General features: G+C 36.4%; 5 protein-coding genes, 1 long non-coding RNA gene and 1 pseudogene across 21 annotated transcripts; 4 read left to right on the top strand and 3 right to left on the bottom strand.

The window, feature by feature from the left end:
• The first annotated feature begins 592 nt into the window (after nt 1-592).
• On the top strand, nt 593-1,509 carry LOC147948178 (uncharacterized). Its single transcript, XM_087465612.1, has 4 exons — nt 593-606; nt 786-1,078; nt 1,136-1,195; nt 1,283-1,509. The coding sequence occupies exons 1-4, from the start codon at nt 593-595 to the stop codon at nt 1,507-1,509; spliced, it is 594 nt and encodes a 197-aa protein (XP_087321738.1).
• An 843-nt stretch (nt 1,510-2,352) lies between these two features.
• On the top strand, nt 2,353-4,100 carry LOC147948177 (putative F-box/kelch-repeat protein At2g29780 pseudogene; annotated as a pseudogene).
• On the bottom strand, nt 3,542-8,171 carry LOC147948175 (uncharacterized). 4 transcript variants are annotated; one of them, XM_087479805.1, is made up of 10 exons: nt 6,068-8,171; nt 5,819-5,940; nt 5,606-5,727; nt 5,274-5,330; nt 5,093-5,170; nt 4,839-4,942; nt 4,526-4,624; nt 4,339-4,425; nt 4,096-4,182; nt 3,542-3,999 (listed from the first exon to the last, which is right to left on the bottom strand). In XM_087479805.1, exon 1 carries the CDS (start codon nt 8,113-8,115, stop codon nt 6,469-6,471), a length of 1,647 nt encoding a protein of 548 aa, XP_087335931.1. In that variant the 5' UTR covers nt 8,116-8,171; the 3' UTR covers nt 3,542-3,999; nt 4,096-4,182; nt 4,339-4,425; nt 4,526-4,624; nt 4,839-4,942; nt 5,093-5,170; nt 5,274-5,330; nt 5,606-5,727; nt 5,819-5,940; nt 6,068-6,468. The 4 variants fall into 4 exon arrangements, with proteins under 4 accessions (XP_087335931.1, XP_087335940.1, XP_087335935.1 ...); XM_087479814.1 differs by having other exon boundaries at nt 5,093-5,157; XM_087479809.1 differs by lacking the exon at nt 4,839-4,942.
• LOC147948176 (cytosolic enolase 3-like) lies at nt 4,318-5,872 on the bottom strand. Its single transcript, XM_087465605.1, has 7 exons — nt 5,854-5,872; nt 5,606-5,727; nt 5,274-5,330; nt 5,093-5,170; nt 4,921-5,032; nt 4,526-4,624; nt 4,318-4,481 (listed from the first exon to the last, which is right to left on the bottom strand). The coding sequence occupies exons 1-7, from the start codon at nt 5,870-5,872 to the stop codon at nt 4,318-4,320; spliced, it is 651 nt and encodes a 216-aa protein (XP_087321731.1).
• Nucleotides 6,483-9,913, top strand: LOC147948174 (uncharacterized). 13 transcript variants are annotated; one of them, XR_015575519.1, is made up of 12 exons: nt 6,483-6,620; nt 6,778-6,830; nt 6,954-7,023; nt 7,294-7,346; nt 7,675-7,736; nt 7,831-7,895; nt 7,977-8,057; nt 8,163-8,280; nt 8,532-8,602; nt 8,751-8,794; nt 9,244-9,372; nt 9,671-9,913. It is a non-coding gene; the product is annotated as an uncharacterized LOC147948174 (long non-coding RNA). The 13 variants fall into 13 exon arrangements; XR_015575513.1 differs by having other exon boundaries at nt 7,294-7,523; XR_015575514.1 differs by having other exon boundaries at nt 6,562-6,701.
• A 2,729-nt stretch (nt 9,914-12,642) lies between these two features.
• Nucleotides 12,643-17,420, top strand: LOC104715921 (kinesin-like protein KIN-14D). The gene is made up of 17 exons (XM_010433288.3): nt 12,643-13,039; nt 13,201-13,419; nt 13,534-13,678; nt 13,764-13,873; nt 13,965-14,084; nt 14,192-14,395; nt 14,491-14,700; nt 14,777-14,851; nt 14,972-15,118; nt 15,283-15,418; nt 15,517-15,626; nt 15,795-15,956; nt 16,038-16,261; nt 16,462-16,543; nt 16,624-16,728; nt 16,816-16,920; nt 17,010-17,420. The coding sequence occupies exons 1-17, from the start codon at nt 12,992-12,994 to the stop codon at nt 17,187-17,189; spliced, it is 2,382 nt and encodes a 793-aa protein (XP_010431590.2). The 5' UTR covers nt 12,643-12,991; the 3' UTR covers nt 17,190-17,420.
• LOC104715909 (cysteine-rich receptor-like protein kinase 25) lies at nt 17,388-20,088 on the bottom strand. The gene is made up of 7 exons (XM_010433278.3): nt 19,246-20,088; nt 18,959-19,096; nt 18,764-18,885; nt 18,476-18,686; nt 18,157-18,394; nt 17,918-18,068; nt 17,388-17,833 (listed from the first exon to the last, which is right to left on the bottom strand). The coding sequence occupies exons 1-7, from the start codon at nt 20,054-20,056 to the stop codon at nt 17,507-17,509; spliced, it is 1,998 nt and encodes a 665-aa protein (XP_010431580.2). The 5' UTR covers nt 20,057-20,088; the 3' UTR covers nt 17,388-17,506.
• Between the last annotated feature and the right edge of the window lie 832 nt (nt 20,089-20,920).

The raw sequence follows: 20,920 nt of genomic DNA, 5'->3' as shown, positions 1-20,920 counted from the left end.
AGCAAAGCCGCTTATGGGTCATACTACCAACATGATGAATTTCTCTTTAAGGACAAAAGACTGTGCATTCCTCAAGGATACATGAGAGAGCTGCTAATAGGAGAAGCACATGGAGGAGGACTTATGGGACATTTTGGGCGTGATAAAACTCTAAGTGTTCTTATGGAACATTTCTTTTGGCCGCATTTGAAAAGAGATGTGGAAAGGTTCTGTGCAAAGTGCATCACTTGCTTGAAAGCAAAATCCAGGTCACATCCTTATGGTTTATATATGCCTTTGCCTATTCCTAACCTACCTTGGGTAGATATTTCTATGGATTTTGTTTTAGGACTGCCTAAGATCAACAACCGAGATTCTATCTTTGTTGTGGTGGACCAGTTCTCTAAAATGGCGCATTTCATTCCATGTAACAAGACAAATGATGCTACTCAAACTGCTGAGCTCTTTTTCAAAGAAGTTGTGCGTTTACATGGAATCCCAAGGACCATTGTTTCAGATCGAGACACCAAATTTCTCAGCCACTTTTGGAAGACTTTGTGGAAAAAGCTATGAACTAAGCTACTCTTCTCCACCACTTGTCATCCTCAAACTGATGGCCAAACTGAGGTAGTTAATCGTACTCTCTCCACTCTTTTGAGAGCTACGGTGGGTAAGAATCTCCAAAACTGGTTATCTTGTTTACCCTACATTGAATTTGCTTATAATCATGCTAAACATTCTGGCACCAAATTCTCTCCATTTGAAGTTGTCTATGGTTTTAATCCTCTAACCCCATTAGACATCAGACCTCTGCCCCAAGCTGTTTACTCTAGTGCAGAAGGAGTCACCAAAGCTGATTTTGTGAAGAAACTCCACCAAAAGGTTAAAGAGAATCTTGAGAAGAAGAGCGCAAAGAACAAAGAGCATGCGGATAATCACCGCAAGGAGCTGACGTTTGAACCTGGAGATTGGGTCTGGTTACACATGAGAAAAGAGAGATTTCCCAAGGAGAGGAAGTCCAAGCTGTCACCAAGAGGAGATGGACCATTTCGGGTCTTAGAGAAAATCAATGACAATGCCTACAAGATTGAGCTACCAGGTGAGTTGAACATTTCTCCTACCTTTAATGTTGCTGATTTATCTCCTTTCCATGCAGATCAAATAGTTCTGCAGACAGAACTTTCTCAAGAGGGAGGGAATGATGAGGACATCAATAGTAAACTTCCGGAAGAACCCGTTCTACCATTTCCCAAAGAACCCGTTCTATCATTTCCTGAAGAACCCGTTCTACCAATTCCTGAAGAACCCGTTCTGCCAACAATGATACACAAACCTATGACAAGGCTGGGAGCAAGGACCTTAAGGGAACAATTCAACAAGTCCATTGCAAGTCTGATTACTTCCGTGGAACTAGAAGATTCCAAAGAGAAGACTCCACAAGCATCATTTTTGCCAGTTCTACAAGGAATCAAAGAACCCGTTCTTTTCATCATTTCCAAAGCAATCAATGAAGGGCTGGAGCACGCATGAGAACTATTATCAAGGTAAGTGTTTGAATTCAAATAATAAATGTTGGTTCTTTCTTGTTTTGCAGGAATCGACCGTTGGGTCTTTATGAGTCTTTTTATTTATTTAAGTCCTAAAATCGAGTCTGTTGTTTTTGCAAGTTTAGTCCTTTTATTTGTAATAAATTTCGACCCTAGAAGGTCCCCCGCTGCTGGACCATTATATAAGGTCCCTTCTCAGCATTGTAACCTTTAAAAGTTTTAATGAAATAAAATGAGAGTTTTCTTAGGTTTTCTTCTGAGATAGAAGCAACCACCATTTTCTCCTTCTTCTTGTGTGTGAATCCTTGAAGACTGAGACTTGACTTATCATAGATCCTTTCACAGATCTGTGTGGCGTCCCTCAATCCACCCATCTATCCTTTCATCTTCCACTGCTACCGAATAGACAGAACAGTGTTTTCAACCATTTGTCTATTCTCCATCTCTTCACTGCACTCCATCTATCATCCACCAAATAGGCAGAACAGTGTTATCAACCATTTGCCTATTTCCATCTATCCACTTGGGTTCCCTCAACTGGGTTCCTATATCACTCTCTCTCTTTTTTAGCCGTTAAAACCTCTCTCTCCTCAAAAAAATCTTCTCTGCTTCTTCTTCCCTGTTTCAATTGCTCTCTCTCTCTCTCTCTCTCTCTCTCTCTCTCTCTCTCTCTCTCTCTCTCTCTCTCTCTCTCTCTCTCTCTCTCTCTCTCTTTTTAGCCGTTAAAACCTATCTCTCCTCAAAAAGATATTCTCTGCTTATTTTTCCCTATTTCAATTGCTCTCTCTCTCTCTCTCGTTTCTAGGGGTTTTTTTGTGAGCAAAGAATGGCTTTCATCTCTGACCTTTCCAATGACGGTTCTAACGGCCGCGATCCTAATCCCGAGGAACTCCACAAGAAACGGCAAGAAGAGAATCAAAACGAGAAACCAGAAGAAGAGAATCTTGATCCGGTTACTCCATACATCCCGGAAGATATCGTCGAAAGCATAATCTTACTCGTCGAGAGATGTCATTACCTGAATCTGTCTCTCGTCTCCAAAACCTATCGTCGAATCATCTCCTTGTCCGGTCTCTACCAAAGGCGCTTACAACTCGGCCTCACCGAACCGGTTCTTTACGCTTCGATACGAACCACTGCTATTGGTGACTACCCGAGATGGTACATTCTCAATCGTAACGGTTTAGGAAACATCTCTTTACGATTGACCGAGTTCAGATCACTTCCTCCTCTGAAGCCTGGATCTGCTGTGGTCACAATCGGATACGAGATGTATATGATCGGTGGATGCGATGAATCATATGGGGCCACATCGGACGTTTTAGTCATCGACTGCAGATTTCACAAGTGTCGCTCGCTCCCAGGAATGCAGAGGGCTCGCAACTCCCCAACCGCCAGAGTAATTAACAAAAAGATTTACGTGATCGAAGTTTGCGAGCAGAGAAATGATAATTGGATGGAGGTGTTCGATGTAGATACTCAGATTTGGAGTTGTGTTGCTGGTCCATACGATCACAATTATAGTATGGAAGGAGGAGCGTTTCTCTCACATGTGGGTATGCAAGAGAAGATTTACCTGTTGGAGCTTCCTTACTCTTGTTCGGCTTACGACAAGGTACATGGCTATCTTGTTAGTCTACAAAAAAATGTTGTGTACTTCCATTTGGACAGATTTAAAGTTTTGTCAATAAAATTAAATTTAGCAAAAATATATTAAAATTTATTGTACATTATTTATAAAAAAATTTTATCGTGAGAAATTATTATTCCGTTTTGAGTCCGTTGTTGAAATGTCTGTCTTGATTTAGCTGTTTCCTGGATTTACAATGTTAAGGCAACGCCATGTAGTTAATCTGATGACAAAGTTTGTGCAAAAATATATTAAAATTTATTGTACATTATTTATAAAAAAAAATTATCGTGAGAGATTATTATTCCGTTTTGAGTCCGTCGTTGAAATGTCTGTCTTGATTTAGCTGTTTCCTGGATTTATAATGTTAAGGCAACGCCATCAGTAGTTAATCTGTCTCTAAAAGGTTGTTTATAAACTCTTTACATCTGTTTGTTCTTCAATATGGCCAAGATACAAAGATGTTTGCAGAAATTTGTCTGCGTGAAAAAAAAGACTCACGAATGAAGTGAGACGAGAAATGTAACAGTTATATTACATGTGCATTTGTTTAGAGAGATTGCCTCCAGGTGTGATAGGAACATTTCATGATGATGAATCTTGGTAGCATGTCTAAGTGAATAGGGAGGGTTTCTTGATCTAGAGAAAGAAACAGAAGATTGCAGTCTATCTTAAAAACATGCATAATCTTATAATTTGAATAAATTGATGATGCAGCGCGGGAAAAGATTGCAGTCTTTGAGATGAAACTCAAGCTGATGGATATCGTCAGTGAGCGTATACGCACACAAGCTGATGGATATCTCCACATCTACTTCAATGGCATGTACCAATCTGATTCACCTGTATCACCGTATGCACATTATGTCTTTGTCATTCTTAGGCAATATCATACAAGACTAGCACAGATAATTCATTTACATAGCGCAGACAACATACCTTGAGAAGAAGGGCATTACAAGACGACTACTGTATTGCCCGCTCAACACGTTTTGAATTTGACATCAACAAATCATCACCTACCAGCTGCTAGAGTTCAACAGTGAGAATTTAGACAAGGAAAATGATCGTACAGGCATAGTTAAGGGTCTCTCTCTTTAGAAAATTGATTCTGTGAAAAGAATCGGAAGACGTCTGATCTGAAACAACACAAAATCTATGTTAGGGGGAACCGAGTTGGACCTGACATATTCCAAGACTGGAAAAATACTTGGTGTGTTCCCAGTCCTCCTTGTGAAAAGGGTCTTCGATAGAGACAAATTTGATACTCTGACCCAACAAGGAGACCAAACAGAGAATAAGGTCGTTAGAATACTGCAAGAATACTAAAATAGATACAAAATATCTTGCAGAACAAGCTCAGACATACCATTACAAAGTTCTTTGTACATTTCTATCATATCTTCCGCTGACTTGAAATTCTGCCCAGATTTATTTGGAAAGTTGACATCTAGATCATACTTGGTACCTGTTCAGAATTCAGAAATCCAGGAAAAGTAAAAATAGTGAAAAATCGCAAAAAGCATGATATCAATATGTGGGTTACACATGTGGTGATTTTAACTATCCTTTTTTTGTGTCACCAGCCAATTGTGAATGAAAGTGCCTAGAACCAAACAGAGACTACCAATGACTAAAAAAGTAGCATCACAAAACCAGTTCGCTAAGAAGATGGGTAATACCTAAACAAAAATTAGTGGCAGCAACATCAATTGCTATCTTTATCTTATCACTGTACCCTGTTCGAATGATAGCTTCTTTTACAAGCTACAAACCCTCCTTGAGGCTGCATAAAGTTGCAAGTAAGTATACAAGGCACTAAGCCAAGAAACAATAACATGAGATTCTCAATTTTGACAAATGACGCCACAAATATCTTTAGAATATATCGTATAGATGCAAGCAAATCAGACATCACAGAGGAAAAAATACGTACCTCGAGATATCTGGAGCACAGGCCACCATCTTCACCAACATTACATCCCAAACCACCATTTTTTTCTGTAATGACAGCCTGCCCATAACCAGCAATAGATCATTCTCACCCTTTAAATACAAACTGACAGATGTAAATAGAAAAGTAACTTCCAGAAAGCCATATATCTTTGAAAATTGACCTTCAAATGAAGGGCCTCCTCAAATCTACTTGCTCCAATTGGAAGAACCATAATTTCCTAACAATATATGAACAGACAACAATCATCACATATATAAATGAAATTAACTGAAAAGCAAAAGAATACGAGAAGATGAAAAATAATATATATATATATATATATATATATATATTGAATAGAGACAACAATCATCAGATATGTAAATGAAATTACTTGAAAACCAAAAACATTTATGAAGATATTTGAGGAGCAAGAGTTAAAGATGAAAAAAAATATGAGAAGGAGGTACAACAGAAACGTCATATGTTAATAGCGAAGTTGATGTTGAATACCTGAATGGCAAAAGTATTCGATGCATGCTTCCCGCCACTCAAAACAGTGAAGGCAGGTACAGGTAAACACCATGTTTGCTCTGCCACTAAGATCAGAAAGATGCTTGCTTGCACAGAGGGACCTGATATGCAAGTTCAGTCAGGATCTCCTTCCTAACTAGACTAGGCATGAAATACATAAGATACAAGAAAGTATTGCGAAGACTTTGGTACCTCGACCTTGAAGTCTAGACTAGACTAGACTAGACCTTGAAGTCTCGGGTCCATACCGATCAATGCCTCAGGAATGTATCTTGGAAACAGTGTCCCTATCACGTAGTTCTACAGCTTCATATCTGGAATCAGTAAACCAGATTCTTATCAGTTAAAATCAGGATTGTGCATCAACAAAATTCAAGTACACCATTCCGAAAACATGAAGAAGTAACAAAAGAGAGTAAAAAGAATTGAATTCGAATCTACCACTGGGAACAGAAGCACGAAAGACGCCTTTGTTAGTGTGGAGATCCACTTCAACTGTTGGGATTCCTCTGCTCTGCTATCAAGGATCTGAAGGATTTTGGTCAGCCACTTGCTTAACCTCTCATTCTCCTTATCTTGTTTTTACCACAACCATACATATTTATACTACATTCTATTTTAACCTAATTACTTGCATAATTGTTTTCTAACACAAAATAACCCAATAACATATATGAGCCTTCTAATAAAACAACATGGCCCATAAGACTTTTCTTCTTTCTTCTCCTTCTTTCTTGTACGACACAAAACACATCTTCTCATCTTCTTCATCTCTCGATTATTCCTTCAACTTCTTCTTCTTACTTTCTTCTGCTCATGTTTGAGTCTTTGTGAACTATTAATCAAAGGTGAGATTCCAACACTCCCTCTCTCACCTTTTGATTAATCTCCAATTTCCAATCTAGGAATTTGATCCCCTTTGGCCCTTGATCTTCACCGGTATCTTCCTTGTGCCATTGACAAATTCTCTTTACAACATCTGCAAAGCTCAACAGTGAGTTCATTAGCTCCCTCATAATTCCAATTTTTGGTGACCGTTTGAGTTCCGGTTCTAGCAAGACCGTTTCTTTCTCTGGTTTGATTCCCATCTCAAACAACTTTTGTTTCTTTCTGCTCTTGACTGTGATCTGAGGTTTATTCTTCTTTTGCAGGTGCTGGTATGTGTAATCCACATCTCCAATCTCATCTTCGATGGGTTCCACTAGTGAGTTTTCTATCTCACTCATCATCCATATGCTCCATATCTTCTTAGATCCTGCTGGGTTCATTGCTTCCTCGGGTTTGATTCCAATTTCAGATTTTTCATTTTCCACAATAATCTTTCCAGGTACCTGATGCTTCTTCCTCTGATTGGGACCGTTTGTATAACCCAACATGTCGATTTTTGCTTCAGGAAAGTTCCATTTGTTGCATGCTTGTAGCTTATGTATCTCTTTCTCCCTCATCCTCTTTTCTCTTACAACTCGAGTCTTCCTTCTGTTTTCCCTTTGAATCCTTTTCCTTTCCCGACTCTTCCGCTTTCCTTTTAAATTCTTTTGTTGACCCACTTTTCTTCCTTGTAGGTACTTCTTTCGATTTATGTTTTCTTTCTCCAGCTTGACTTCTATCTCGACTTTCGTCTGATTTTGATTGACCTCAACTGAGCATTGACACTCTTTGTCCTGCAGATGATCATCTTGTACATCATTTGTGTCTCTGATCTTATTCTCCAACACTCCAGGTTCTTCTTTCTTCTGTTTCTCTTGGTTTCTCGTCTTTTTATCGACTTCACTTTGTTTCATTTCACTCAACCTCTGAACCTCTTCTCTCTGAATTGTCTTGTGAATTGAGTTTTTGGTGGAATCAAAGTCTTGAGACTCCCTCTTACTTAAGTCCCTTTTCCTCTCTGGTTTCAAAGGTAAATCTACCCCTCCTTTCTTAATCTGTTTTCTCTTCATATCTTCTCCATTTTCTTTCGAAATCAACCGTTCCTCTTGCTTGATTCCCATGTCAATTTGTCTCTGATTTATATCAATCTCAGCTAAGGCTTGAACCTCCCTTTGGTGCAGGTGCTTTCGTGCGAGATTCATGTCAAACTCTTTCTCTGTGATTTTCTGCTCATTCCACCAAGGTAGTTTCTTTATCTCAATCTCCCTCTTGCACTTAATACCTTCCCTCTGTCTCTCTTCAACCTCAATTGATTTCTCAGGGTCTTTCTCTTGCAGATTGTTTTGTGTAGAATTCTTATCTTCGAGCTCTCTCTCGATGCTTTTCAGCTCAATCAATAAAGGTAAATTCCTTCCCTCTTTCTTGCTTTCATTCTGGTTTTGCTTGATTTGGTCTGATCGTTGAATCTCTCCTCTCTGAACAGTCTTATGCGATAGGCATTTGGTTGGATCAAAGTATTGAGTCTCACTCTTGCTAAAGTCTGTTTTCTCCTCTACTCTCAACGGTAACTCGACCTCTTTTTCCTCAATTTGTTTATGATTCTCTGCGACTCTTGTATTCATTGACTTTGTTCGATTCTGAGAACCATTGTTGTTCTCTTGCCTTGCAGTTTCGTGAGCCTTCCCCACATCTGCCTTTGTTTCTCATTACCTTTCTTTACGCCCATATCAGCTGCATCTTCAAAAAACCATTGTTCCTTCTTAGCTAAGCTTTTGTCTCTCTGTTTGGTATCTTCTTTAACCCCCGTCTTGTGCTTCTCAATTCTCTGACTTGTGTCATCACATTTTCCATCAATAAGCTCAGTTTCTCTCTTGATAGTGACTGAACTTTTCTCTTTTCTAACCTTGGCTTCATCATGGATGTATCCTTTTATCTCAAACTTCTCCCTCTTGGTTTGATGACCAACAAGTTTGTAGACCTTCTTTTCAAAACCTTCGCTTGGATTGAAAACTTGTTGATTTATGAATTTTGGTTTCAGGCAGTCTTCCATCAAAGGTTGATGTTTCTTTTGTGGCACATTGGCTGATTCTCCCTCATAAGTGCATTGTAGTAAGTCATTCATGACTTCTTGCCTCTTTGTTTCATTGCCAGTCTTCTGCTTATGCGTATCATTTCCTTGAGTTTCATGATTCTCTGTAAGATCATTTAGTCCCACAGTCACACACCTTAGTGACTGTTCTTTTTCTTTCTTTTGCAGTTTTACAGATTCAGCATCTTCACAGCCTTTATCAACAACTTCAGGTCTTGTTACCTTTTTCTGTTCTCTTTTGGTTTCTCGAACTTAATGCAATACCATCCATCAGACATAGGAGCTTCCAGTATCTGTTTTCCTTCTTGATTCGTAATTATACAACTTAGCTCTTTGAACATGACTTTGCAACCATTTTCCATCATGTGTTGCATGCTTAGGTAGTTGTGAGTTAGACTAGGTACTAGAAGGACATCCTTCATGTTCCTCTTTCCCGATTCTGTTATTACAGAGACAGTACCTTTTCCTTGTGCCTGAACTATCTCACCACTTCCCAGATTTAACCAGGCCCTTGTATTAGTGTCTAATTCAGTGAACCAGCTTTTGTCATTGACCATATGACTTGTAGCTCTACTATCTATCGCCCAAATATCTTTATCAATTTCATCTTGATCATGTGTGGCAGTGAATGAACTTTCTTGTTGATTATTTGTCTTTGCAGCTTGTGTCATTGACCCTTTTGAATCTTCTTCGAATCTCAGCTTTAACATGTCCCATGCATCCTTTGAGGTCTTAGTATCAGACAAATAATCACTAAGAATTTCTTATGAGACAGCACTACACAACAACTGCAAGGCTGCCTGATCTTTCTCTTTTAACTCCTCCCAATTTGTATTCTTTTTATGCTCATCTTGGATTCCTTCAATTACTACTTTCCACAACCCTCTAGACTTAAGTAGAACTCTGGTCTTTATAACCCACAAGTTAAATTTCTTCCCGTCAAACACCGAAATTACTTGTTGATTCTGCATTTTCACCCAACAACAAGTTTAAATCTCAGATTTGTACCTGATTTTTGCTTTCTTTGTTTTCTTCTACTGTGTTCAAACGAACCAGCTTCCTCTGACTTTCCTTTGTTTCTTGTGCAGATTCTTCAAACGTCCAGGCCACCAAGACCTTTGAGCTCTGATACCATGAAGGATTTTGGTCAGCCACTTGCTTAACCTCTCATTCTCCTTATCTTGTTTTTACCACAACCATACATATTTATACTACATTCTATTTTAACCTAATTACTTGCATAATTGTTTTCTAACACAAAATAACCCAATAACATATATGGGCCTTCTAATAAAACAACATGGCCCATAAGACTTTTCTTCTTTCTTCTCCTTCTTTCTTGTACGACACAAAACACATCTTCTCATCTTCTTCATCTCTCGATTATTCCTTCAACTTCTTCTTCTTACTTTCTTCTGCTCATGTTTGAGTCTTTGTGAACTATTAATCAAAGGTGAGATTCCAACAGGATCTGCCTCGCTTTAACCTTCGTTATCACAGACGGATACAGCTTTAGCCTGCACTTATTTCCCAATTGAAAGATTCAAAAAATTGGAAAATTCACAAGTGAAGCGACACAATTGCACCATCCGATGATGTATATCCAAAATCAATACTGAGAAAATTCCTAAGGAAACGTTCGATGAAGAGAATGGATCTGAGTTTTTAGCCCTAACGGCGGCGTCTTCGGTTTTCCGAGAGAGCATATGCTTGTCTAAGTACTCTTGCACAGCCATCTTCTTCTCCTCACTACTTCTAATACGTTATTTTCATCTTCAATTTCGAATTATATATATAAAAGTAAGTTTTTGGTTTAATGCTGTCTAATTTTTTTATTTTTTTATTTGCTTTTAATTGTTTAATTGTTTTAAACAATATTTAAGACTCAATTAACACAATACCTTTAATTCACACAATAAAATAAAATTATAATTGAAAATAAAATAAATTATGCATTAATCATATTCTACCATTCAATTCTAATTATTTAATTACTTTAAACAATATTTAAGACTCAATTAACACAATACATTTAATTTACACAATAAAATAAAATTATAATTGAAAATAGAATAAATTATGCATTAATCATATTTCACCACTCAATTCTATTCAAACACAATAAAATATAATTATTTACTCACTTTTCTTTTGTAACTTTCATCAATTTTATCATATAAATAAGCATTCTCATATTCTCTCATATTAACATTCTTTTACTTTTTTTTTTTGGTAGAAGACGGGAGAGCTAGTCTCTCATTTATTAAATTAAAACAAAAAACTTACAATTGTACTTGACGTGGCCGGACAGACCCAGCTGCATCATCACTCAAAAGAGAACTAACAACAGACGGCACTGTATCAAAAAAATAGAAACCAACAGGCAAAGAAAACGCATAGTTAGCTAACCCATCTAACTATAATAACAAACTAAACCAGAGTTATAGAATATTTACATTGGAGAGCCCTCGTAATAGTTTAACACGGTTATGGTTTTAACCACGTGTAATCTTGATTCTCAGTTTTGCCACATAGGATTGAGATCGAGTGTAGCCGGAATGCGACTGTCACGTGGCAGCATGACGTGGAAATTGACCAATTGGGTTCAAGCTGACTAATTGGTGTATATGTGTAACTGTAGTTTAAATTCAACTAACCAAACCAAGATGAAGATAAACGAAATTAAAAATCTCATCCATTTTTGAAATCAGAAACACAAAAATCTCATCCTTTTCCTACAAATTATATATTTTTCCTTGCCTTTTTGTATCTCTCCAGTTTTGTTTCTCTTGAAAAAACAGGAAAAATAAATTGATGTTAAAAAAATCAGAAATTATGGATAAGTTTACATCGACATTTACAGGTTAAACTCTAAATCTAGACAAATCAAAGTTGAATTGTAATGACTAATAAGCTGGGTATAATTAAATTTCACTTAAAATCTTACTTACCATTACAAAAACCAAAAAATATAAAATAAAATTAAAACTAAAATCTCCAAAATTAGCTAAATTTTTCTAAATATAAACTGAATTCATATTAATCTCAAAAATATTTATTCTAATTTTTAAAAATAACTTAGTTACTAGGATATATCCCGTGCTTAAAGCACGGGTCAATATTTTTTTAAAAAAATATAATATAATAATTAAATTATTGTTTTTTAAGTTATTTTGTTTGAGATAATATTTATTTAAAATTGTTATGTAAATCTATTAGTCTATTTGAATACTAATTATTTTAAAATATTATAGTATTTTATTTTTGATGTATTATTATAGTTTTATATTTTTTGTTGTTATATTTGCATCATTATTATGTGAAATATAAAATAGTAATTTTAATATTATAATTGTGAGTAAATAAAAATTATTAATTTATTATTTATATAAATTTAGTTTTACCAACCTGCCAATGTGGAAATTAAAACACACATTTCATACAATGAATAATATATCTTCGTTTTAAAAAAAATCAAAATCACAACATATGCAGAAAAAATATGCATTTTAAATTATAAGTATTATATGAAAATTCCAAACAATTTGTAAATAAAATAAAATAAAGATGATAAGAGAATCATAATTTGAAAACTTAACAAAATGTTCGAATTTAGTTATTAAAAATAATTGTATTGTATACTTGGATATAAATTCTTAGTTTTTAAAATTCTGATTGGTTTATATATTTTTAAAAAAAAAATAATTAGTAATTTCGTCCATAATTTATTAGAGGGAGAAAATTATTTTTTAGTTTTTTTAATATTTGATCCGTAAGTGTTTTTTATTTTTAATTAATTATATTTATTTAAATTAGTTAATTAAACTTAATTATTTTTTTCTAATGGCAATTGAATGTAATTTTTTACACATTTTAAAGTTAGTTTTATATTTGTACTTCTCAATTAATATAGTAGGATTAAAATCTACCAAAAGAAAAAAAACAAATTTCAACCATAAACCAAACTGGACTATCTTAACATTTATGGGCCGCGACTTTTTAAGTCAATAAAACCCATATGGAGCCTATACTCTTATTTTCTAACAATAATTTAAAAATCAAGGGTTGAATCATTCATTACATTTATAATATAATAAAGTAACAATCAGAGGACAAGAGAGAAGAGTAACGTTACAATTTTTTGGTTTTGTATCCGCCGATCTGTTTTCAAAAATATTCAAAATCACAGAGGCTCCTCCTTCTCCTTCCCCTTCCTCTTTCACCCAAAAAAAAAATCCCTCAATTAGGAAAAAAAAAAAGCAAGCAAGAACCCTAATCTCTCCCCGTGTCTGATTCACAAGAAAACAAGATCTGACTTCTCCTGTATCATTCTCAAATCTGCGCCTTCCTCTCGATCCATAAGGTGAAGCAATCTATCGGAAAGGTTTTTGTTAAATTGATCCTCGACTATGCCGCTTCGTAACCAGAATCGCGCTCCTTTGCCTAGTCCTAACGTCGTAAGCCTTCTTCTTCTCCTTCTTCTTCCATTATTGTGACCATTGAGTTTCTCCATAGATGAGATTTAGATTGGATTAGGGTTTTGGATTATTCAGGGATTTTTGTATTAAGTATTAAAAACTGTGTCTTTACTTGTTTTTGAATATCTTGGATGGTATAGAAAAAGGAAGCTTTGGCAAGTGTTCCTTTTGAAAGGCGAAAGAGAGTGGAAACGCAAGGTACTGGAAGAAGACAAGTTCTTTCGACGGTGAACAGACAAGATGTTACGGCGAACAGCGATGTGGGCAGCACAGATGACTGTGGTAAAGTTGAATTTACTAAAGATGAAGTCTTGGCTTTGCTTAACGAGAGAGCTAAAGCTGGCAAATTTGATACCAAGGTTTGTTAAACCGATAACCAAATTCTTTTAACAGTTATTGGGATGTGTATCACTTAAAGATGTGTTTTTTTTTTTCTATTCTTATTGGGATCGTTGCGGTACTACTTACTACAGGCTAAGATTGAGCAAATGACGGATATTATCAAGAAGCTTAAGGTTTGTGTTAGATGGTTCCAACAAGTGGAAGAAACACATGTCCAGGAGAAGGAAAATCTTACTTCTTCTCTTGAATCTGCTAAGAAAAGATTCAGTGATCAAGGTGAATTTAATTTTCATTTTTTGTCTTTTTACTTGCATTAGTTTGTGTACACTGAAATATGGATGTGGTTTCTAATTACTTCTAGAGTTGGATGCAAAGACCAAAGAGGATAGGCTACAAGCGACTATAGCTGAGATGAAGGAGAACATAGTATCACTACAGGAGAAGTTCTCCAAGGAGGAGTTAAACAAGTTGGTAAGGAGGATTTCTCAAAGAATAACTTATCAAGTTTGTTTTTTCTTTTCGCCCAAAATAAGGTTATGAACTTATTGGTTATGACTACTAGGATGCAATTGAAAATCATAGAAGAGAAAAAGAATGTAGAGTTGCAGCTGAGAAGCTTCAGGATTCTCTCCGAGAAGAGCTTGACAAAGAGAAAGAAGACAAAATGGCTGCCAAGAATAAGGTACAGCAGATTTTTTCTCCCTTATTGTGTATTACTCTACTCCTCTTAGCACTTGGCATAATCTTTTCGTTGTTGTATTAAGTGGATTTTTTTAATTTAATTTCTAGGTGACGTCCCTTGAAGATATGTACAAAAGGCTGCAAGAGTACAACACAAGTTTGCAACAATATAACACTAAACTCCAGACTGATCTTCAAGCAGTTCGAGAGGCACACACTCGTGCTGAAAAGGAAAAGTCAAGTATACTAGAGAACCTTACTACACTTAGGGGTCACAGTAAATCACTACAGGAACAACTAGCGTTGAGCCGGGTGAATATCCCTGACATGATTCTTGCATTTCTAAAATTGTGAGTGATTTATTTAATTGCTTATTAGTTTGTTTCTCTTCCCTTTCCGTGATCAAGGTTTCACAAGATGAAGCGGTAAAACAAAAGGATTCATTGCTGACGGAAGTCAAGAACCTTCGGAGCGAGCTCCAACAAGTTCGTGATGATCGTGATCGCCAGGTTGTACAGTCGAAAAATCTGGCTGATGAGATACTGATGTATAAGGAGAGTGTTGGAAAATCTTCTCATGAGTTGGACATTTTAATAGCTAAATCAGGATCCTTGGAGGTTAGTTCAAAGTCATTGAAGTTTCGTATCTTTGCCTTATATTCACTTTTCTGAAAATGTCAATCCTATGTTGCAGGAAACATGTTCGTTGCAAAAAGAGCGTATCAAAATGTTGGAGCAAGAATTAACTTTTGCTAAGGAAAAGCTAAAGGTAATGGTGTGATTGATTATACTTGGGAAATATTGGATTGGTGATCTGCCAATTTTAAGATTCTCTTTACTTTGTCGAATGCTACTCTAGACTGACATACTTTTTATTTACTTTCTACAGATGGTAGATGCATCTATGTCTCATACTATAACAGAATTTGAAGAGCAGAAACAGCGTATGCACGAATTGCAAGATCGCCTTGCAGACACGGAGCATCAACTTTGTGAAGGAGAATTGTTACGAAAGAAGCTCCATAACACCATCCTTGTAAGAAAAGGATAAAATCCCGTGTCTATATTTAATTCTTTTGATCTTAACAAAGTTTTTCCAAATTCATCTCTTTCTTCTATTCTTAATCTTCGACCTTCTCTTTATCAGAATATTTAGTTATTGGCTTTCTTTATGTTCGCTAAGCAAAGCTTTTATTTCAGGAACTCAAAGGAAACATACGTGTGTTCTGCCGAGTGCGCCCCTTGCTACCAGATGATGGACGCCAAGAGGCCAGTGTAATTGCCTATCATACGTCAACGGAATCTCTTGGGAGAGGCATTGATGTGGTCCAAACTGGTATATTCAGAGACTCACCTTATTTAACTTTGCTCAATTAGATAATATGCTTACATTAATTCATGTTTTGTGCCTTGTGCTTTATTTGGGATTCTTAGGTAACAAGCATCCTTTCACCTTCGACAAGGTCTTCGACCACGGGGCTTCTCAGGAGGAAGTATTCTTTGAAATATCTCAACTTGTACAGAGCGCATTAGATGGCTACAAGGTTCAGTATCTTCCTTGTTTGACATTCTAGTTAAATATAAGTATCTGAATCATTGTTATTACTCATATGTAGTTGTAGCTGACTTTATTGAAAACTCTTATTCACATTCTAGTCAACATTTTGACTGATTCCTTTGTCATTGCACCTTTCTCATATCTTTGTGGACAGGTGTGTATTTTTGCATACGGTCAGACAGGTTCTGGCAAAACCTACACCATGATGGGCAGGCCAGACAAGCCAGAACAGAAGGGACTGATCCCTAGATCACTTGAACAAATTTTCAAAACTAGCCAGTCTCTTAGTACCCAAGGGTGGAAATACAAGATGCAGGTACATATTTCTCTTACAATATTCTAAAGGTTTGTTGAATGCTTTCCTTGGTAGCATTTTTAAATTTATTTTTACTTGTAGGTCTCAATGTTGGAGATCTACAATGAGTCCATCAGAGACTTGCTTATGACAAACCGAACAATTGCTATAGAGTCTGCACGAGGAGACAGTAGTAGCACCTCTGGAAGACAGTATACAATCACACATGATGCTAATGGAAACACTCATGTTAGTGAGCTGACAATAGTAGATGTATGTAGCATCGGACAAATTTCCTCACTATTGCAGCAGGCCGCTCAGAGCAGGTTTGTCTTGAGTAATTTCTGTTTGTTTTTTCATATCATACATCCAGGAGTTGTATTACTTTCTTTGGTTTAGTTGATTGCTAGGCATATCGAGTAATGTAAAATGACATGGCTTTTGACTTTTGAGAATATTGTTACACTGTATTTGTTCTGGTATAACAAATTACAAAGCTAAAGCATGATGAACTCTTATGTTGCAGGTCCGTTGGTAAGACTCAAATGAACGAGCAGTCATCAAGGAGTCATTTCGTGTTTACTCTTCGGATTTCTGGTGTGAATGAGGTTAGTTTCTTTGCCTTTGGGGTCATTATATTGTGTTGTAAAAATTATTTCTCACTTTTGAAACTCTCTCCTATTTTCAGAGCACTGAACAGCAGGTACAAGGAGTTCTTAACCTAATTGATCTTGCTGGTAGTGAGCGACTCTCAAAGAGCGGGGCAACCGGAGAGCGGTTAAAGGAGACACAGGTTTCTGTCTTTTAAAATACGTATTCTAAGATATTCCAATTGAGTTTTTGAACTTACCCTCTAATCTTTGTTCTTTCCTTTCACCAGGCTATAAACAAAAGCTTGTCTGCTTTGAGTGATGTTATATTTGCATTGGCTAAGAAAGAGGATCATGTTCCTTTCAGAAACTCCAAGTTAACCTATTTGCTCCAGGTTAGATTACGTTTTGACTTCTGAATCATTATGCATTAATCTGTCTATCTACATTATTTCTAACAAAGGGGAGTCGTTTTTGAGTACAGCCGTGTTTAGGAGGAGACTCAAAAACCTTAATGTTTGTGAATATATCACCTGATCCATCTTCTACTGGAGAGTCCCTTTGCTCTCTTCGGTTTGCTGCTAGAGTGAATGCTTGTGAGATTGGAATACCTCGTAGACAAACTTCTGCAAAACTCCTCGACTCTCGCCTGAGCTACGGTTAAATCTAGCGGTTGGAGTTTCTATCTCGTATGTATAACAACGGCAATTGTTTTAGAGGTTTGTAATTTCTGATTGTGGTTTTGACTTAGATTTTTTCTGTACCAAGCTCATAAGAATCGGGAACTTTAGTGTGCACTAAATTTGATTGTGTAAGCTACTTGCTATCTTGGCAATGTCGTGTGAGGAAATTTCAACTATTGTGTTATGTAATTGTCTTATAAGACATAACTAAATAAGTTCTTGCTCTGTTTAACATAATTTCAGCACAACACTATTGGTCTAAACTCTATATTTACAAACAGTAAGTACACAAAAGAAGTCAACGAGGATAAACAATAGTGATGGAAGAATCATCAACAGACTTGTTTGTTGCTGACTGATCAGATGCAGAAGCTCCTGACCGTTGATCTTTAGAGTCTTTCATGTTCTGAAGAAGAAACCCTGATCGCTTTGGAACTGGTAAAGTAACAGTGAAGCTGTTCATCATCACAAGTATGTTATCCATTGAAGGTCTCTCTGAACAATCATCTTGAACACATAATAGAGCAATGTGAATGCATCTGATCACTTCATTTGTCTGAAAATTCCCTCTCATTGCTTCATCCACTAGCTCCAATGGTGATTTCTCCACCCATAGCTTCCACACCTGCAGATTTTTCCCATCCTTTAGAATGTAATGGAAAACATAACTTTTAAAAAAGATTCTTGATTGGTTATAAAATATACTCACATAGGTCACTAAATCTCCAAGACCATCTTCTGCATAAAAGCTACTGTTCTTTTTACCGGTTATGAGTTCAAGAACCAAGACTCCGAAGCTATAAACATCCGATTTCACTGAGTATTGCCCGTGGATTGCATACTCAGGAGACATATAACCACTAAAGAGAGAACTTGTTTAAGCAAAATGGGAAATCCAATAGCTATAGATATGAAGTGTCAATATCATAAGAGGAAGAAACGACTTACTATGTACCAACGATTCTTTGAGAATTGGCTTGAGTTTGATCAACACCAAAGATCCTCGCCATACCGAAATCTGAGATCTTTGGATTCATGTCTCCATCTAAGAGTATGTTACTTGCTTTAAGGTCACGGTGAATGATCGTAAGCCGTGAATCTCTATGTAAATAAAGTATTCCTCGAGCTATCCCTTCAATGATCTTGTACCTTCTTTGCCAATCCAAAAGTCCTCTCTTCTCATTATCTACAAACAAACAAACAAAAGTCTTAGTTAACCCGAACTGATAGTTTCTTTAGAGGAATGAGTGATATGATTTTGTTATACCGAAAAGGAAATAGTCGAGGCTTTTGTTAGGAACAAACTCATAAACAAGTATTTTCTCTTCTCCATCTAAGCAATATCCCAAGAGCTTAGCAAGATTCCTGTGTTGTAGCTTCGCAACCACGTCAACTTCGTTCTTGAATTCTTCAGCTCCTTGTGTCGATCCTCGAGATAGTCTCTTTATCGCTACTGTTTCACCGGTTATAAGCTGACCCTGAAATGGTTTTACAGATTTAATCTTCTTTTTTTTTTTGTTCTTTTAAACTATGATTACAAGAATAATATAGTTACCTTGTAAACCTCACCAAAGCCACCATGACCAAGCTTGTTACTTTCTGAAAACTTATTAGTAGCTGCGTCTATTGCACTAAACTGAAACTGCATTGTTTCTGTTGATGTAATATTATCTCCATCTACATTACAAAAGATGGGAACTCTTAAGAAAGTTTCAATTAATAAGAGTAGCAAATGAAAAGATTGGTTTACCTAATTCCTCTGTTTGAGCACTGAGCTTTCTCCTTCTTCTTAACAGCTGTAAACAACACGCGGCACCGAGAAGTAACACGCAGACAGAAACCGGAACAGCAACCGCGGTTACTATCACCTTCGAGCTCTTGTCTTTCCCTAAACACAATTTCAAAAACATAACAACAAGAAGTATGTTTCAGATTTGTGTTCTGCTACTCAGCTTATCAAAATTATACCTTTCGAAACATAAAAAAATATCAAGTAAACTTATAGTTAAACAAGTGTTCAAAGTTTCAAAATTTAACCTTTTTCTGAAGGAAGCTTTAGTGGTGGTGCAGTAATAGTTTCATTGTAAAAAGGATAAAGCTCGTATCTAAAGCTACAACTCGCCGCGATTACTCTCCCGCCAATTCTTCGATCGCAACAGTCCGGCAACCAATTAATAGCTTGTCTCAAACAGCTCTCACAATCTTGATTCGTCAAATCAGGTGTGCACTGCACAAGGCTATAAATCGTTTGAAAAACCGTGAAGTTCGCTTTCTCCGTAACAAACTTTCTCGAGCTCGCAGCTGCTTTCACCGCAGCCTTGATCAACAAAGCAGCCAAAGACTCATTGAAACTGCTCACTTGACTCTCTGTGATGTTTTGCGTGTTCCAGAAGAAAACAACAGGTCTAACTTTCATTTGCCCTACGATGCTTTGATTCGAGTATCTTACCATACACTCGTCGTACCAAATCACTGTCTCTTTCTCTCTCGGACACCTTTGGAGCGTTTCGTTGGCCGCAAACGCAACACAGTCACGGCATGTATCAGCTGAGACGTCTCCACGGCAGAGGAAAACTCCGTAGACTCTGTTGTTGTTGTTGTTGTTGTTATCATTATCATCACTAGCGGTTGCGTTATCAAAACGTGATTCGTAAGTTGCGTTTGGAGAAGAGAGAGATGATAGAACGGTTCGGAGATTGGTCAAGTAAGTGCTGTTTCTTGAAAACGTTGTTGTGTTTGGACATATGTGGTAGAGATAAGTTGGATCTGTTGCAGAAGTAATTGAGTTTAAGCTCATAAAGAAGCAAATTAAGATCAGAGAAACAGAGGATTTGAAACAAGAAGACATTTTTTTTTTCTTTTTGTTATTGTTATGTTCTTTGTTCAATAATGTCTTTAAGTTTGTTAATATTCATGGAAGTTTATTGTAATTTGAATATTCACAGAATATTTTGATTTCATTGGTAAGACTTGATCAAAACATGAAATTAAAATGTTTTTGTTAGAGAATTTTCAAGATTTGTGTCATAATCATTGACACAATGATCTGATTAAATAAACATGTTTGGTCAAAGGTTTGGGGAAATCTTATGAATTATATACTCATCGTTTCAAGATTGTTCATTTGTTTGTTTGCGAGTCAAATTTAAATATATTATGTTGGTGTTCTATGAAATTGTAATTGATTGTTGCTGTTCCATTTTGTGTTTTGTTGTAATTGTCAAGATTAGAGACAAGTAGTGGTTCACGAAAGAGCTATTCCTGCCTAAAACAGAGCTAAAACAGAGCCGGACTCTGCTTTATGCAACTCAAAGATGCATATGATATATCATGGTTTTTAACCATGATATAAGTGTGCTTTTTGAGTCTTTTGATTTGTTTCTAGTTGTTTTTAAGTTTTTATAGGTTATATAGGATTTTGGCACAGATGGAACAATGTGGAGCAATTTGAATCATTTTGGAGCCGGAGGAAACAAACTTGGAGCCGATGAAGAGTGATGGTGTCGATCGTTAGCATCAATTGACACCCTGTTTTGTCTACAAGAGAGTTTCACAAATTTATCCAAAGTTTTTCATAATTGCAACACAAGTCCCTGACGTGTTTTAGTACATATATCTATCTAAATATATAAAGTTAGCAGCCACCTCAGCTGCCATGTCAGCCACATCTTCTTTAAATTTATGGGCTTTACAGATTTTAATAAGCTATTTA

The sequence above is a fragment of the Camelina sativa genome, chromosome 2 (assembly GCF_030686135.1).
Source record: "Camelina sativa cultivar CO46 ecotype springtype chromosome 2, ASM3068613v1".
Classification (NCBI taxonomy): Eukaryota; Viridiplantae; Streptophyta; class Magnoliopsida; order Brassicales; family Brassicaceae; genus Camelina; species Camelina sativa.
Note: the sequence above shows the minus strand (reverse complement) of the source record. Positions and strands in the feature narration are given on the sequence as shown.

Bases quoted from the DNA above. Each gene is read 5' to 3' on its own strand.
- LOC147948178 (XM_087465612.1), top strand. The intron at 1,079-1,135 runs GTGAGTTGAACA...CTTTCCATGCAG, and splicing joins CTACAAGATTGAGCTACCAG to ATCAAATAGTTCTGCAGACA. The intron at 1,196-1,282 runs GTAAACTTCCGG...CAATTCCTGAAG, and splicing joins GAATGATGAGGACATCAATA to AACCCGTTCTGCCAACAATG.
- LOC147948176 (XM_087465605.1), bottom strand. The intron at 5,171-5,273 runs GTCAATTTTCAA...GGTTATGGGCAG, and splicing joins AGGAGGCCCTTCATTTGAAG to GCTGTCATTACAGAAAAAAA. The intron at 4,482-4,525 runs GTATGTCTGAGC...TATCTATTTTAG, and splicing joins GTACAAAGAACTTTGTAATG to TATTCTTGCAGTATTCTAAC.
- LOC147948175 (XM_087479805.1), bottom strand. From the start codon at position 8,115: ATGAATACAAGAGTCGCAGAGAATCATAAACAAATTGAGGAAAAAGAG.
- LOC104715921 (XM_010433288.3), top strand. From the start codon at position 12,992: ATGCCGCTTCGTAACCAGAATCGCGCTCCTTTGCCTAGTCCTAACGTC. The intron at 13,874-13,964 runs GTAAGGAGGATT...TATGACTACTAG, and splicing joins AGGAGGAGTTAAACAAGTTG to GATGCAATTGAAAATCATAG. The intron at 14,396-14,490 runs GTGAATATCCCT...TCCGTGATCAAG, and splicing joins AACAACTAGCGTTGAGCCGG to GTTTCACAAGATGAAGCGGT.
- LOC104715909 (XM_010433278.3), bottom strand. From the start codon at position 20,056: ATGTCTTCTTGTTTCAAATCCTCTGTTTCTCTGATCTTAATTTGCTTC. The intron at 18,395-18,475 runs GTATAACAAAAT...GTTTGTTTGTAG, and splicing joins CCTCGACTATTTCCTTTTCG to ATAATGAGAAGAGAGGACTT. The intron at 17,834-17,917 runs GTGAGTATATTT...AAAAATCTGCAG, and splicing joins TTGGAGATTTAGTGACCTAT to GTGTGGAAGCTATGGGTGGA.